The sequence below is a fragment of the Malurus melanocephalus genome, unplaced genomic scaffold, assembly GCF_030028575.1.
Source record: "Malurus melanocephalus ecotype Western Australia unplaced genomic scaffold, MMel_1.1 scaffold_219, whole genome shotgun sequence".
NCBI lineage: Eukaryota > Metazoa > Chordata > Aves > Passeriformes > Maluridae > Malurus > Malurus melanocephalus.
This window is the reverse complement of record NW_026623451.1, coordinates 876136-890672: the sequence shown is the minus strand read 5'-3', so window position 1 is coordinate 890672 and position 14537 is coordinate 876136. Positions and strand designations below refer to the sequence as shown.

General features: G+C 49.3%; 1 protein-coding gene across 1 annotated transcript in view; it reads left to right on the top strand.

The window, feature by feature from the left end:
• Positions 1 to 14537, top strand: part of RBM19 (RNA binding motif protein 19) — a 52105-nt gene that overhangs the window by 5386 nt on the left and 32182 nt on the right. The window contains exons 9-21 of the mRNA XM_057374196.1: positions 218 to 289; positions 824 to 1024; positions 1516 to 1646; positions 2031 to 2152; positions 2767 to 2863; positions 3271 to 3381; positions 3817 to 4017; positions 4443 to 4560; positions 4814 to 4962; positions 5895 to 5955; positions 7326 to 7405; positions 7862 to 7917; positions 8924 to 9040. Coding sequence (XP_057230179.1) covers positions 218 to 289; positions 824 to 1024; positions 1516 to 1646; positions 2031 to 2152; positions 2767 to 2863; positions 3271 to 3381; positions 3817 to 4017; positions 4443 to 4560; positions 4814 to 4962; positions 5895 to 5955; positions 7326 to 7405; positions 7862 to 7917; positions 8924 to 9040 — 1516 coding nt within the window. The remainder of the gene's footprint in view (positions 1 to 217; positions 290 to 823; positions 1025 to 1515; positions 1647 to 2030; positions 2153 to 2766; positions 2864 to 3270; positions 3382 to 3816; positions 4018 to 4442; positions 4561 to 4813; positions 4963 to 5894; positions 5956 to 7325; positions 7406 to 7861; positions 7918 to 8923; positions 9041 to 14537) is intronic.

Here is a 14537-nt window from a genome sequence, read left to right as displayed (position 1 = left end):
TTTTTTTTTTTATTTTGAATGTGAAGAATAAGCTTGAAAAGGCAGCCTTCCAGTGTGGTATGGCCATTTCCAGGCGGGATTGGAACTTTTCATGGCAGCTGAATGCTTTATCTGTAGGAATCCAATATCCAGGCTAACCCAATTCACCCTTAATTACCCAATTAATGGCTGTGTGTGTTCCCCACACGCTGCTCAGCTGAACCTTCCCTCCTCCAAGGTTACATCTTTGTTGATTTGAAGAGTGCAGCAGAAATGCAAAGGGCCTTGAAGAGGAAGAAAGAATTCCTGGGTAAGGGCTGTTTGTTCCTGCTYRTTCTGGCAGTGGGCTCAGCTGCTCRAGTGTTCCCTGCACACACAGCTCCTGGGATTGGGGTTTTTCCCAGGCTTTTGGGGGGGTTGCTGCTCAGTTTAGCTCACATGGGATAAACCAGCTGGTGCTGCAGAGCCCTCGTGTTGTGCCGTGTGCTCGGGGTGGGTTTTGGGATGAAAATTATGTTGTTTGAGGCCAGMTTGGTACAGATGGTCCTGTGAGGCTGTGCTGGAGCCCTGGGCTCGGCCTGAGCCTTGCAGAAACTGCTGGAATTGTTTGTAAATGTTGTGTGCAGGATGGGAATGGCTGCTTGGTGCGGGCTGGAGCTCTGTGAGAGGAAAAGGGATTGTTCACATCCTGATTTTTATGARCTCCTCTCTTGCAGCCCCCACCTCCCCTTTATTTTTGAGTCCTGTGGGGCTGTGATGGTGTCACTGCTCTCAGCCTGGGCTGGGGTTTGTTCCCCTGGCCTTGGGGAGCACCCAGCATCCCTCAGTGTGTGTTTGGGATTAGGGGGACGCTGCGTGGAGATTTCCCGGTGCAGGAACACCCCAAAAGAAACAGCTCCAGCCAAACCTGACCAGCAGCCGTGGCAAAGGGTGCTGAGGGATGATGAGGAAGAGGAGGACTTGTCTGAATCAGGGAGGCTGTTTGTCAGGAATCTCCCTTTCACCAGCACCGAGGAGGACTTGGAGAAGATCTTTTCCAAGTAYGGTGAGTGTTGGGACTGGGATTTGTAGGGTGGCACCTTCCCTTTGTCCCGAGGTTTTGCTGCTGGGTGGGAATGGACAAAGCTCTGTGTCCCACATCTCTCACATCTGGCCCAGTTCCCTTTTTTATTGCCTGCTGTGATGGGAGCCTGCATGGCAGGTGAATTGCTGCAAGTGAGAGGTGAACCCTTGAGTCACACCCCGAATTTGGAGTTTCTATTTTCTACCTCCAAATGAAATAAATTTGCTGCTTTCTGAGCACCCTGGGGCAGTGAGGGTGAGGCTGGGGGGGGTCTGTCCCTGCCTGAAGGTAACCCACAAATGGTTTGTGTCACCTGTCACAACCTTGGGATGCTTGTGCCGTGCCCCCCGTGTCCCTGGGTGGCTCCTGGCCTGGGCTGGTGGCTCACCCAGAGCTGCCCTGGCTGAGGTTGGGCAGTGCCAGCTCAGAGCTGGGCAGTGCCAGCTGTCACCAGGCAGCCTTGCCTCCCRCAGGACCCCTGTCAGAGATCCACTTCCCCCTGGACAAACAGACCAAGAGACCCAAAGGCTTTGCCTTCATCACCTACATGATGCCTGAGCACGCTGTGACAGCCTTGGCAGAGCTGGACGGGCAGGTGTTCCAGGTACAGCATTTTCGGGGAGATTTCCTGGCATTTCCTGGCAATGTTTGGCAGGAATGGGGCTGACAGTTTGCTTCTGGGCTTTGCTGAAAAGGTTGGGTCTCTCCTGCTGTGCTGTTTGGGGGTTTGGAAAGTTTTGCAGACACCAAAATCCTGGTACAGGTGGGGAAGGGCCTCCAAATCTCTTTAAATTGTGTGGAAGGAGCTCCAAATCTCTTTAAATTGTGTGGAAGGCGCTCCAAATCTCTAAATTGTGTGGCCACTCTGGTGAAATTCCCTTCTCCCATCTAAGCTGTTTAACCAGGAAAGGTGCCAGAAAATTTCCTTCACTCTGCTTAGCTCGTGGACTCCTGTGAATTATTCCAGGAATCACTTCCTGTCTTCCAGGGCAGAATGATGCATCTTTTACCCTCCACAATCAGAAAGGGAAAAACRGAAGATGGAGATGCAGAAGATTCTTCCTCCTACAAAAAGCGCAAAGAGGCCAAGGACAAAGCCAGCAGTGCCAGGTACAGCACGAGCTGCCAGATCCCCAGGGAGAGGCAGGAATGCGTGTGGGGTCTTCACACGAGCTGTAGAGATTCCTAAAATTGATAAAATATTTGCTGTGCAGCTCTGTTTGCTGTCTGTCTTCCCCACCTGCCTCCTCTGTCCCAGCAGCAGCAGAAATGGAGAGAAACAGGGGTTGGAATGGTTTTGTGTGTCAATTATTTCTCTGATAATTTCTCTGATTCTGTAATTCTTCAGGGTGATGGTTTCACATCAGTTGGGCCTTTCTCCTCTCCACCTGTATTTCTGAAGTTTGGAACAACTTTTTTCTTGCTGTGTGATGAATTAGTGTGAAAGAATTGGCTGATCCTTTGTGCCTTGAAGGGAAAGGGGTGCAGCTTTGTTTGCATGGGCTCTGTGGGTTCAGGGAAGGGGTTGGGATGGGTGTTCCCCTGAGCTGCGTGGCTGTGACCAGCCAGGCCTGGGGAAGCAGAGCTCAGCACCTTTGTGTGCCCCCAGTCAAATTCCCYCATCCCTGAGGATATTCCACTCTCTTCACCCTGATTCTGGTGGTGCTCAGAGCTGTTTTTTCCCAGGATTAYTGTCTGAGCCTGGCTGTGTTTTCCCTTGGCAGCTCCCACAACTGGAACACGCTGTTTGTGGGGACCAACGCCGTGGCCGAGGCCATGGCTCACAAGTACAACGCTGCCAAAAGCCAAGTGCTGGATGCTGTGAGTTCARCTGGGGATCAGCTGGGGTGGGACAGCACTTTCCTGCTTGGTTTTTGCGCTCTGGGCATTCCTGATCTTGGACAATTCCTGATCTTGGACAGCAAAAGCTTCAGTGCATCCACGAACCCCACACAGGTTGAGGTCTGTGGGCTCTGAGCCTATGGATCCCTTGGTCCCCAGCCCTCCTTCCTACGCTGCTTTTCTGTGCCTGAATTTAGCATTTTCCATAACTACAATTTGATGGGAATTTAAAAGCCCAGATCCTTCCTGTAAATTTGGTTTTACTTTGGGAAAGCGTTCAGATTGTGACAACAAAACTTCCAGAGGAGCCTGGAGCGTTTTACCCTCAAGCTGCCTGCCACATTCCCTTTGTGCCTGCTCCTGGGTGACTGAATTCTCACCTGCAGGAGAGCAGAGACAGCGTGGCCGTGAGAGTGGCTCTGGGAGAAACGGAGCTGGTGCAGGAAATCCGCCGCTTCCTGGTGGAGAAYGGAGTCAGCCTGGATTCCTTCAGCCAGGTGAGAGGCTCAGCTCAGGCTGCTTCTTCTAGTCTCAGTGTTCTCAGCTCTCTTGGAAATTGGGAATTAAACCCTCAGAATCTTGCGGGGTTGAACCCTCCTTGATGAGTTCAGAAATGTTGTTTATCTATTTGGAAATGCTGCTGCCCTCAGGATGGGTGAAATCCCATAATACGATGGCTTTAGGATGGTGGGGCAGGGAAGGAGCCCTGTCTCCACACCAGGGTGGATCTGCAGCTGAAAGCTCCCTCCATGAGCATTTGTGGGGCTGGGAGGTTGGGGGTTTATAAACTCCCTGCTTTGGGATCACGGAACGGGGCAGCACGGAGAAAGGGAGAACACAGCGTGCTGGCTCTGAAATCCCCAGTTAGAATACTGCTGGATTTATTCTTTGCCATCCCCTCTTCCCTTTTCTTTCCCTGCTGGATGTGCCAGGCTGCTGGAGAGAGGAGCAAGACGGTGATCCTGGTGAAGAACCTGCCGGCCGGCACGGACCCCGCCGAGCTGGAGGAGCTCTTTGGCCGCCACGGCGACCTGGGCCGGGTGCTGCTGCCCCAGGGAGGGATCACAGCCATCGTGGAGTTCCTGGAGCCCAGCGAGGCCAAGCTGGCCTTCACCAGGCTGGCCTACACCAGGGTGGGACAGCTGGGAGGGGTGGGAAGGGGCACAGGGAGGGTGGGAATTGTGTTATCCCAGAGAATTGTGCTGTCCCAACTTCTGCTCTTTGGATTCGGGGAGATCGCTGCATCTTTTTGCAGCAACTTTTTTCTTGCTKTGTGATGAATTAGTTTGAAAAAGTGGTTGGTGCTTTCTGCCTGGAAGGAAAGGGGTGCAGAGAATCCTGGAGGAGGGGATAGTGACACATTTGTAGGGTTTGTGTTCCTTTTCACAATCCAGCAGTGTGACCCTGTGTAAGGCTGGACCCTTCAGTGACACAGCTGAGCCGCCTGAAAATGTCACTGAGCTCTTCCCCTGCTTTTCCCATCAGAGCCAAGTGAAAATGAAGCTGRGTTTGGGCAGAGCTTTTCCTTCAGGCCTTTCACTCGTTTCTCTCCTCACAGTTCCACTCTGTGCCGTTGTACCTGGAGTGGGCTCCTATGGGGGTTTTCCTTGGCCCAGCCCCTCAGAAAGAAAAAGCTGGGGCTCCAAAAAAGGAGGATGAAGCAGGGCTGGCACCAGGTAAGATCTTTGAGTCTTTGGGGCTCCCTCTGTTTCTCTGCCCTTGTGCCAAGCCCAGGATATGTTTTGTGTGGGTGATCCCACTGTGACGACAGATTTTTTTTTATTTTATTTTTTTTTCTTCCCACTTTTCTCCCCATCCCAGGGGCTCCCCTGAAATTCGTGTGGGCAGCTCCCCTGAAATTTGAGTGGGCAACTCCCCCAAAATTTGGCTTTGTTCCATCATGCAAAGATGTGTTTATTCTTGTTTCAGGTGAAGCTGTGCAAGACTCGGAGGGAGCAGCAGCACAGGGAGAGGAGGAGGAAGAAGAAGAGGATGAAGAAGAGGAAGAAAATGTTCCTGGGTGTACYTTGTTCATCAAAAACCTGAACTTTGCCACCACAGAGGACACGCTGAAGGAGGTGAGCAGTAAGGAAATGGTGTTCAGAGCAGTTCAGCTGCAGCCAGTGTGGCCTGGTGGGAGATGAGAGAGCTCTGGGAATGTCACTGCAGGTGTCAGTTTAGACAAATTCATCTGAAACTGCCTTGGTGGGGTTTAATTCCACCTCGAGACAGGTGGAAGCAGTAGGAAATCTTGCAATATTCCTGATTTGCTGTGATTTCTGTGCTGCTCCTCCTCGGGACAGGCACTGCTGCAGCTCTGGCGCTGCCTGGTGTGAGGCAGTGAATCCATAAATGATGATTTTGGGGTTCTGCTGCTCATCCTGGAGCTGCCTCGTGTTGCTTCACCTCAGTGCAGTGCTGGGGAGGGAATGTGGTGTTCCTCAAATCCTRTGGGGTGTTAATGGCAAAATGAGGAAAAGCAGCTGGGATTTCCCATCTCTGGCATGTTTTGTAGCCATAAAATGCCACATTGCACAGCACGAGGATCCTGAACCTGTGACACTGTGCAGAGACTCGGACAGATGAATTGCCCAGAGCAGGGCTGGGGGTTTGTCCCCTCTGCTTTTTCTGCCTCCTGGCTTTACAGGGCACTCAGATCYATCCTTTGCTACCCTCTAGCCCCCATTTTTGGGAAGAGCTGTGCTTTGGGGCCATCACAGCAGTCAACCTCTCTTAAGGACAGTCTTTACTTGTCTTAGGGCCTCTCATAACCCAGAGCAATCCTCTGGAGCCATCTCTGATCTCTGTACCGYTCCCGAGGCGCGACAGAGGAATTCCTGGGAATTCTGTCTCTTTGAAACCCTTTTATTTTTTTTATGCAGAAATAATTTGATGAGGAAAGGCTCAGGTGTGAGCTGGGGGAGGTGGGCCCGTGTGTGTGAGAGCGAGAGGGCCGCGCTGGCGGCAGAGCCACAAAGGGAACYGAGTCACGTGTGCCAATTCCTTGCAGACATTCTCCAGAGCAGGAGCCCTGAAGAGCTGCACCATATCCAAGAAGAAAGACAAAGCAGGTACTTTAGATGCTGCTGCTCAGTTCCTTTAGCTCCCCCTCAGCCGAGGGGCTCAGGTGTGGCGTCGCTTCAGCGTTCGTCTGGCTGAGCATCCRCAGCCCTGCCATGAAATCCTCGGTGCTTCCACAAGTGCTGAAAGCAAACCTGCCCCGGGGCTCGGGCTGGGGTGCAGCTCGATTGTGGGGTTTGTGGAGAGGTGGATTGCTTTAGAAATGCTGAGATGGAGAAGGCAAACTCCTTGAGGATCCCAGCAGAGAGCGCGGTGCGGGCTGAGAGGAGCCGGGGCACGGCGGTGATGAAACCATGAGTTATCCCAGAATGGATCCTTGAGGCTGTCTGCCTGAGAGCTGGGCTGAGTGGGCTTGGTTTGCCTTTTCCCTGCCATCCCTGAGCCCCCTGCCTGAGAGGTGGGCTGAGTGGGCTCGGTTTGCCTTTTCCCTGCTAGCCCCAAGCCCCCAGGCTGTGGGGATAAGAGCTGAACTGAGTGGGCTCAGTTTGCCCTCTCCCTGCTAGCCCAAGCCCCCAGGCTGTGGGGATGAGAGCTGAGTGGGCTCAGTTTGCCCTGTCCCTGCTAGCCCAAGCCCCCAGGCTGTGGGGATGAGTGTTTGTGCCTCTTGTGGTGCCTGTGCTCACTTCCTGCAGTTGGAGTAAGGTGAGCTCTGTGGAGGGGCTGTGGCTCCTCTCTGGGATTTCCCCTGGACAGAGTTTTCCTCTGTGGGATGTTTGGAAGCTCAGATCCACTGGGAGATAAAGAAATAAAGTGATTTTTTTAGTCCTGGTGGGTCTGATAGGCAGCACCATCCCAGTGTGGGGTGTGCTTGTACCACCTGATCCCTTCTGGTACTGCTGAAGTGCTGAGGTTGAAAATGGGCTCTTTTCTCCCCTAACTATTGATCATCCCTTAATTATGGYTCCTGTGTCAGTCTGTGAGCTCCTCAGGGCCGTGGTGTGACCACAGCCCTGTGCTGTACAGGGAGGGGAAGCCATGTCTCTCCTTTGCCATGGAAGGGGCTCCAATTCATGGAATATTTGAGTCTCCACGATGGGATTGCTTCCCCTGTGACCAGCAGGGCTTTGCAGGGCTCATTGTTTTATTGAAGGAAGTGGCACTGAGACGATGCAAAGCAAAAAATCACTTTTGTGTRCAACATCTTTTCAATGTCAGCACCAAGACCAGAGCAGTGCCTTGCTCAAAAACATCAGAGATCCTGAGGAACATCCAAGTCCAGCCATGGGCAGCCTGGCTCTTTTTTCTGACGATATTTTATTTTTATCCCACCAATTTTGGCCATCAGTGCTTGCTCCTGGTTTATTTTTGTATCTCCCATCACCACTGCTCTCCTAATAAATTTTTCTTTCTCCTCTGGCAGGTGCTTTGCTTTCCATGGGATTTGGATTTGTGGAGTACAGGAAGCCAGAGAGTGCCCAGAAAGCCCTGCGCCAGCTCCAGGTGAGCTTGAGCTGGGATTYTGGGATGRATCTGGAATGAATTCTGGAATTTTKGGATGAATCTGGMATGAATTCTGGAATTCWGGGATGAAYCTGGCAGTTCMAAACCTCCCTGGGGGATGGCAGTGCTGGGAGTGGCACTGGGCAGGTGGAGAAGCCTCTAAAACGAGCCTGGTTTGGGAGAAAAAAGGGATTGTTAAGGGATAAGCCAGTGGAAAAGGGGGTCCTAGTGCTGATCCAATGTGGAAATCCCAGAAAATACACAAGGATTGGRTTTTAATGAGCTTTCCTGCCAGGTGCCCTTTGCAGAGAGGGGCAGAGATCCAGATCCCTGCTCACAGTGAGAGCAAACACTGATTAATGCTTACTTAGTGCTGCTTTGATTTCTAATCCTTTCACTGATTTATTTATATTAATTAYATTTTTTTTCCTGTTGTTTCTTTGTTTTAACTCCTAGGGCTGCACTGTAGATGGCCAYAAACTGGAGGTGAAACTCTCAGAGAGAGCTATCAGGTAAGGCTCACTTCTAATATTTAAGTTTAAACATAATTTAAATAGAATTRTAATAATATAATTATGCTTGGTAGCTATTTCTGATCAAATCAAGTAAAAAACTGCTTTCTTTCTTGATAAAAAAGTTTAAATTTTCCTCCTTTTGTATTGGCAGTCAGGTGCAGAGGAGATGGTTACTTGTGGGTGAATTTACTTGGAATTAACWTTGATTTTTAGGGTTTCCTTCCCAGTTCTTGGTACAGAATATTCTAAATGCAAAGTTGTAAATTAATTCAGATATTTGAATGTTGGCACCTAAACACCATGCTTTGGGTATTTTGGAAACTCTGCTGGAGGTGAGATCTGTTAAATGTCAGAATTTGTTTGAAAAGCTGGTTCCTGGGGACCACGAGCAGTGTGACAGCTCCCTGCATCTTCACKTTGTGTTTTAATTCTTTCAGAAATCATTTTTTTTAATCTAGTTTGGTTTTGAAAATCCCTTCAGCATGTATCCAGCCCACGATGGGAGTGCTTTGCTTTAGGGAATAAATGTATTAGGGAATTCAATAAATATTTTTGGAATTTAATAAATATTTAGGGAATAAGCTGCTGTCTGCTGTGTTGGGTAAATTCTGACCTTGTCCTAGTGCAGTGCAATTTTAGAGGTAAAAAAAAAAATTAATGCTCTGTTACAAAATTTCATTTGAAATTTTAAAAGCCAGCAAGAAAAAGAATGGAAATTAGCTTACATGAAGCTAATTTTTTAAAAATATATTAATTGATGTGTTCTCCTGATGATTAAATGGGTGAGATTTGGTGACAAAACACAAAGTCAGTGGCAAATGTGAGTCTGGGATCTCAGCTGGAGCAAGATGAGCTGATGAATTTTGAGGTGTAGGATTGAAATCCCTGGAATTTGGTCCCAATGTCAACTGGTGCCTCGTTTTTCCACATTTCAAACCCTGGGGGGATTCAGGGGGATTTTGCTGCTCCKTGGTTTTGACCTGCCCTTCCTTTGGCTCCCCAGGCCCGCTGTGAAATCAGCCCGGAAGAAACAGATCGCCAAGAAGCAGAAAACTTCCAAGATCCTGGTCAGGAACATCCCCTTCCAGGCCACTGTCAGGGAAATCAGGGAGCTCTTCAGGTAGGAAAGCGTTTTGTTGTCTCTGTGGGTTGCTCTGGGGTGTGGGGCTGCTGTGATTTTCATACAGGCTCTTCCTCAGAGTGTAAATATTGTGAATTCTGTTGTGTTTGTGGAAAAGAAACGAGGATTTTACTGAGTGTGAAAACAAATGGCTTGGGAGGTTACACTGCTGAGTGTTGGGCAGGGATTTTGGGGTGATCTTTGTGTTCTCAACCCTTTGTGTTGTGGTTCAAGCCTCGTTCCATCCCAGAAAATGGGTSAAATGTTGTAAAATGAAAACATCTTCACTGCTCCCAGAACAGGATGTTTTTCTCACTGCCCCAGGCTGTGCTCCCTGCTCTGCTGGTGCCTTGCAGGAGGGATTTTTTCAGCTCACATCTATAAAACCAGGATGGAGCTGCCATGCCCRGGGTGCTGCGTGGGCAGGTGGCCTCTGGGTGACCTGTCCTAGCAAAAGCTGGGTGCTTCTGTCACAGCTGGGCTGTTCTTTCCAAAGGGAGGGATCTGAGGGATTATTTAACCCTTCGAAACCTCCCAGACCAGTGCAGTGAAAAGCCCCTGGCAGTGATTTATTTGTGTTTCTATCACTCGTGGAGTTCCCCATGCTTTATTTATGATGCTGGCTGGGATGGGGTTTCTGCGTGGCTGTGGGGTTGTTTCCTTGCAGGGTGTGCAGAAAACTTTGTGCTGCAGTGCTGATTTGGGATGAATCCTGGGGATTTTGGGCAAACCATTGCTTTTCTCTTGGACAGGGATGATGATGGTCACAACATAAAAATCCCTCTAGTGCTGCCTAAACCGGCATTGAGAGAATTGAGAGAATACAAAACAGTTCTGTTGATTGCAGGGCCTTCAGGGCAGGGATTTTTCACCTTTTCTCACTTTTGTCCATTTGCTCATCGGGGCTGAATCCTCCAATTCCCTTTTCAGTCATTGACTCCAAGTTGGCTCCCCCAATTCTCTGTTGTTTCCATCTCTTGGGGCCTGGCACAGGGAGGTGTCCTTGAGTTTGGGGCTGCAGAGGAATTGTTTTGTGTAAAAATGGGAGAGCAGGAGCTCAGTACTGCCTGTGGAGTCTGGAGTTAAACACTGAACAATCACAGATAGTTAGAAATAGAGAAGCTGAAATCTTAAAGCATCACTAGAAGAGCAAAAATCATTTCTTGTGCTTGGATGCTTTTGGGTGCAGCTTGTATTTGCTTCAGTTCCACCCTGCAAGGTCCAGGGAGAACCCCCTGAACTTCCCAGTCCCAGCTCGTGGAGCTCTGTGGATTTAAATCCCAAMTCTGAGCCACAGGTGTGACCCTTGAAAAGCTCGACCCAGCAAAGCCGGGGCTGAGGGCGAGTTCAGGGTGCTGGGAGGTTTTGTACAGAACCAGCACAGGGACTCTGGGGGGTTTTGGTGAGGTTTTTACCCTCCTGTCCTGTCTGAGCTGTGGAGAGGAGGGCAGAGGAATATCTGGTGGATATCACTGGGAATGTGCTGCTCCCAGAGCATCCCTTTCATTTCCCTGGGATGTTCAGAGATTGGGGATTTATCCCCAAAACAAAAGCCAGCATTTTGTTGGGGCACACATCCCTTTCACCCCTGACATCCCTCTTTCCCTCTGCAGCAGCTAAAACCAGAGCAGAGCCTGGATTTTTCCTAAAAAAAAAAACCCAAACCCATCCTATCCAAAGATGCAATTTTTACAAGAGCCTCCCTGGATCTCTCTGTTCGTGCCTTTGAATCAGCTGCCCCTGCTCTGGAGCTGTGGGCTCTCCCTGCAGCTGGGAACCTGCCTGAGTTTGCCTTTTGTTTGGGATTTGTTGGGAATGGTGAGCAGTCCTGTGGCATGGAAGGCTGGCAGGGCTGCAGGGGGCACTGTTAGCCTGCCCAGGAAACCTGGCTGGGGACAGCGAGGGACAGCCAGCCTGGCAACCTGCAGGCCACTCGCAATGGATCACCCCCAAAAATGCATTTATTATGACAATATGTATTTCCAAATATCTCTATAACACGTGATATGTATGTAAATATATYTATTTATTCCCCCAAACAAATATTTCCACGTTTTGTGCTTTGTCRGGGAACTCTGTGCCCGGTCTCTGATGGCCTCATAAAAGGTGTTGGTGACACTGGAACAACAAAACAAGGGAGCTGGGTGCTCTGAATTGTGGGTTTTTCAGCCCTGGCAGTTCAGGGAATCCTTGTCCTGGCTGCTTTTCCACTTTTGTATGTTTTTCATGGGGTTTTCTTATGTTTTGTTTTTATGGATCCATTGTTATGAAATGCTCAGCCTTGCCCAACTCAGTCCCAAAGGAAGACTCCTTCATTTTGGAATTTGGGGCTACCAAGTTCTATTTTAACAATATTTCAACATTTATTTCAACACCTTCTGTGGGGCTGTTGGAGAAGAGGGACAGAACCACAGYTCCTGGAGGAACTCCTTCATTTTGGAATTTGGGGCTCCCAAGTTGTGTATTTTACAATATTTCAACCCCTTCTTTGGGGCTGTTGGAGAAGGGGGACAGAACCACAGTTCCTGGAGGAACTCCTTCATTCTGCAATTTGGGGATACCAAGTTCTATTTCTTGGTCTGGTCAAAGGTGGTGTTTTATCAAGGTGCTCCAGGAGAGTCAGGGATGCTCTGAGGGACAGCTCAGTGCTCTGCCTGCACAATAATCCTGCTGTAGAGCTCCACAAGGCTCAGCTGCTGCCCACTTGTCACCCCAGTGGCTTTRCTGGAGGTGACACCACTTCAGAGCATGTCCTGCCACGTTCTCCTGCAGCTTCTGGCCTCTCTTGCACCCTCAAGGGATTTATTTATTCTTTTTTTTTTAAGATAGGTGTTATTTCCTTCAGAGGGAGAAATGCTGTTCAATTACAGGGGCTGCTTTTGGGCGAGGTGTGAAGATTTCGCTTTTGTGGGGGTGGTTTTTTTCACCCGTTTTTTTGGTCTTTATTACATTCTCCTCTTCTCTTTACTACCTGGACAAATAACAAAAGGTAAATGGTGCTTAGTTCTCTCCCAAGAGCCACRGATAGGGGAGGAGAGACAAAAGGATTGCTATCCCATGAAGGCTGCTAATTTTTCCTACCAAATTGTGGGGCTTTTATGGCCAGACTTGTTTTTTTTTATTTTTTTTTCAAAAGCAACTCAAGCTGAATTGGAGATCTGTGAAAGGCCACATTTTCACAGATTGGAGCCCTGGCAATTTCTGAAAATTGGGCTCCTTGAAGAATCTATCACATGAGATCCATGCAGCCTTCATTGGGAGTTCCAATTGTTTCAGAGCACCCCCTGTCTGCACCAGCTCCAGGAATATTGCAAATCAGGCTGTTTAGCAGGTTTGGAGGAGATGTGTGTTTCATTTTCCTCAAAGGGGGAGTGATTAAATAAAAAAAAAATTTAAAAGATTCCTGCCCAATTCAAGCTAACCTGAGGGATAGACACAGCCCAGGGTGTGCTGAGAGTTTGGCAGAGTTGCTTGTCCCACCAAAGGATGAGGTTGTTGGAGTTGTGTGTTTGGAGGATGGAGCTGTTCCTTTTTAGCTTTGCAGGATATATCTGAGAATTTATCATTGGATCCATGATTTCTCTGAAATTTGCTGTCATTTTTAGCTCCAGCCCTGCCCTGCCAGTTWGGGAGGCAAAATTCAGGGTGAGATCAGGCGCCAGCCCTGAGTGTGAGGGATTTTCTTTGGCCATCCCTTGCCTCTCACCTGTACCAGCTGCAGTCAAACATTGCCCAAAGCTGTCAAATCACAGAATTCTCATCAGCTGGAGGCTGGACTTTGGTTTGGGTAAAGAAGCAGTGAGCAGCTGAAAGGCATTGCAGAGCAGAGAACTCTATCAGGTGCTTTTATCTCCATATTCTGACTTTGYTGTGAATAAAGTAACTCAGCTTCTTGCCAAGACTCTTTGGGGTGGGTATCTCTTTGAATTTTAACTCCTTTGCTGACTATTTTCCCTGCCTTGACAAAAACATTGCATTTATTGCACCTGGGGCTGATGAGGAGGRAAAAGATCCATTCCCTGGGATGGATGGAGGGAAAAAGTGAAGACAGCCACCRGGACAAGGCTTCTGGGAGAAGGGAAAAAAAAAATCTCTGCAGGGAGATGCAGTGGATAAACTGGCAGAGAGATTTTATTTTTTTTTTCTTTTTTTTTAAGGCAGTCTTTATGAAGTTAATTTTATAAGATGATGCCTTTCACTTCCTCTGACCTATTATAATAAAGTGTAGTTATCAGAATGGGCTTTTCATTTCCCATTATAAAGGACACGGTGGGATAATGAATCCAGCTGCCAGACTTGCTTGCTGTTCACACCTTTCTGCCAGTAATGGAGTCTACATGACTGGAGCCAATTTCTCCTTCCCAGACTCACGTTGCTGCCCTGTTGAAGATGTGGAAAATCTTCTGCTGGTGAAAGGCAGAGGAGAGGAAAAAAAAAAATTGAGTCCCTTCACCAATATGCGAGTTTGAGCAAGTGCTGGGCAGAATTAATTAGACAGACGGTTGKGATTTTTGCTTCTCAAAGCTCAGATGTTGTGYTAGAAATGGCTCAAAACCAACTGCTGCTGCTTCTGAGCTGCTGGAATTTGGTCAGGTGCTCCCAGGGCTTGGGGAGAGCTGCAGAAATTGCTGTGAGCACCTCCCTGGGAGCAGGRCAGTCACCTCTGCTTGTCCCAGGGACCCTGCTGGCAAAAGGACAGCACCCAAAAATGAGCCTTGGAGGAGCAGCAGGGCCCTGAGGAAGGGAAGAGCTGCTGGGTGGGCACCCTGCACCCAGCCCAGGGCTTGGATCCCACCCTCCTGCTCCCCCTGAGGGCTGGAAGGATCTGCCATGTGTAGGAATGTGTAGGAATGGGTGTTTTGCCTGAAAGCACAGGCTCAGCTGGAAACCTATCCCAAACTGTGCTGGGAGCAGGAACCAGAACATGTTCCAGGAGTGACAAATGAAAACTCCTAGTTGGTGTGATGGTCAGTGGGGTCAGCACTTCGTGTCCTTCAGGGAATTGCTGGATCTCCAAACCCTCTGAGGCTCCAGCTGTGCCAGGGTTATCCTGTGCTGGTTGGCATCACCCATGTGAGGGTGCATTCCCATTCCATTCCCTGGCCTTTGGGACACCACCATTCCCATTTAGAGCTGTTTTTCCAGGGTTCAGCCCCAGAATCCCGAGGGAACGGGGTTGGGGCTGCATCCCAAGGGGATGGCACAAAGGAATGGATCCCTGTGATAAATCCCAGATTCCAGCTCCTCATGGAGCAGGGGCTSTGCTGGGCTGCTCTGGGGCTGCAGGAGCTGCTCTGGCTTGGAAAATCTCTGTCCCTGTCACCTTTGGCTGTGTTCACCCACGTGGTTTGAAGGGTCTTGCAAAAATTGCATCTTTGGATAGGATCAGTTTGGGGTTTTTATTTTTTTTTTTGGAAAAAAGGAAGCTGCTTGGCTGATGATTCCCTCTGTGCAGGCTGGAGAGCTCGACCCCATTGGTTGCTTTTGGGGTTTCTTT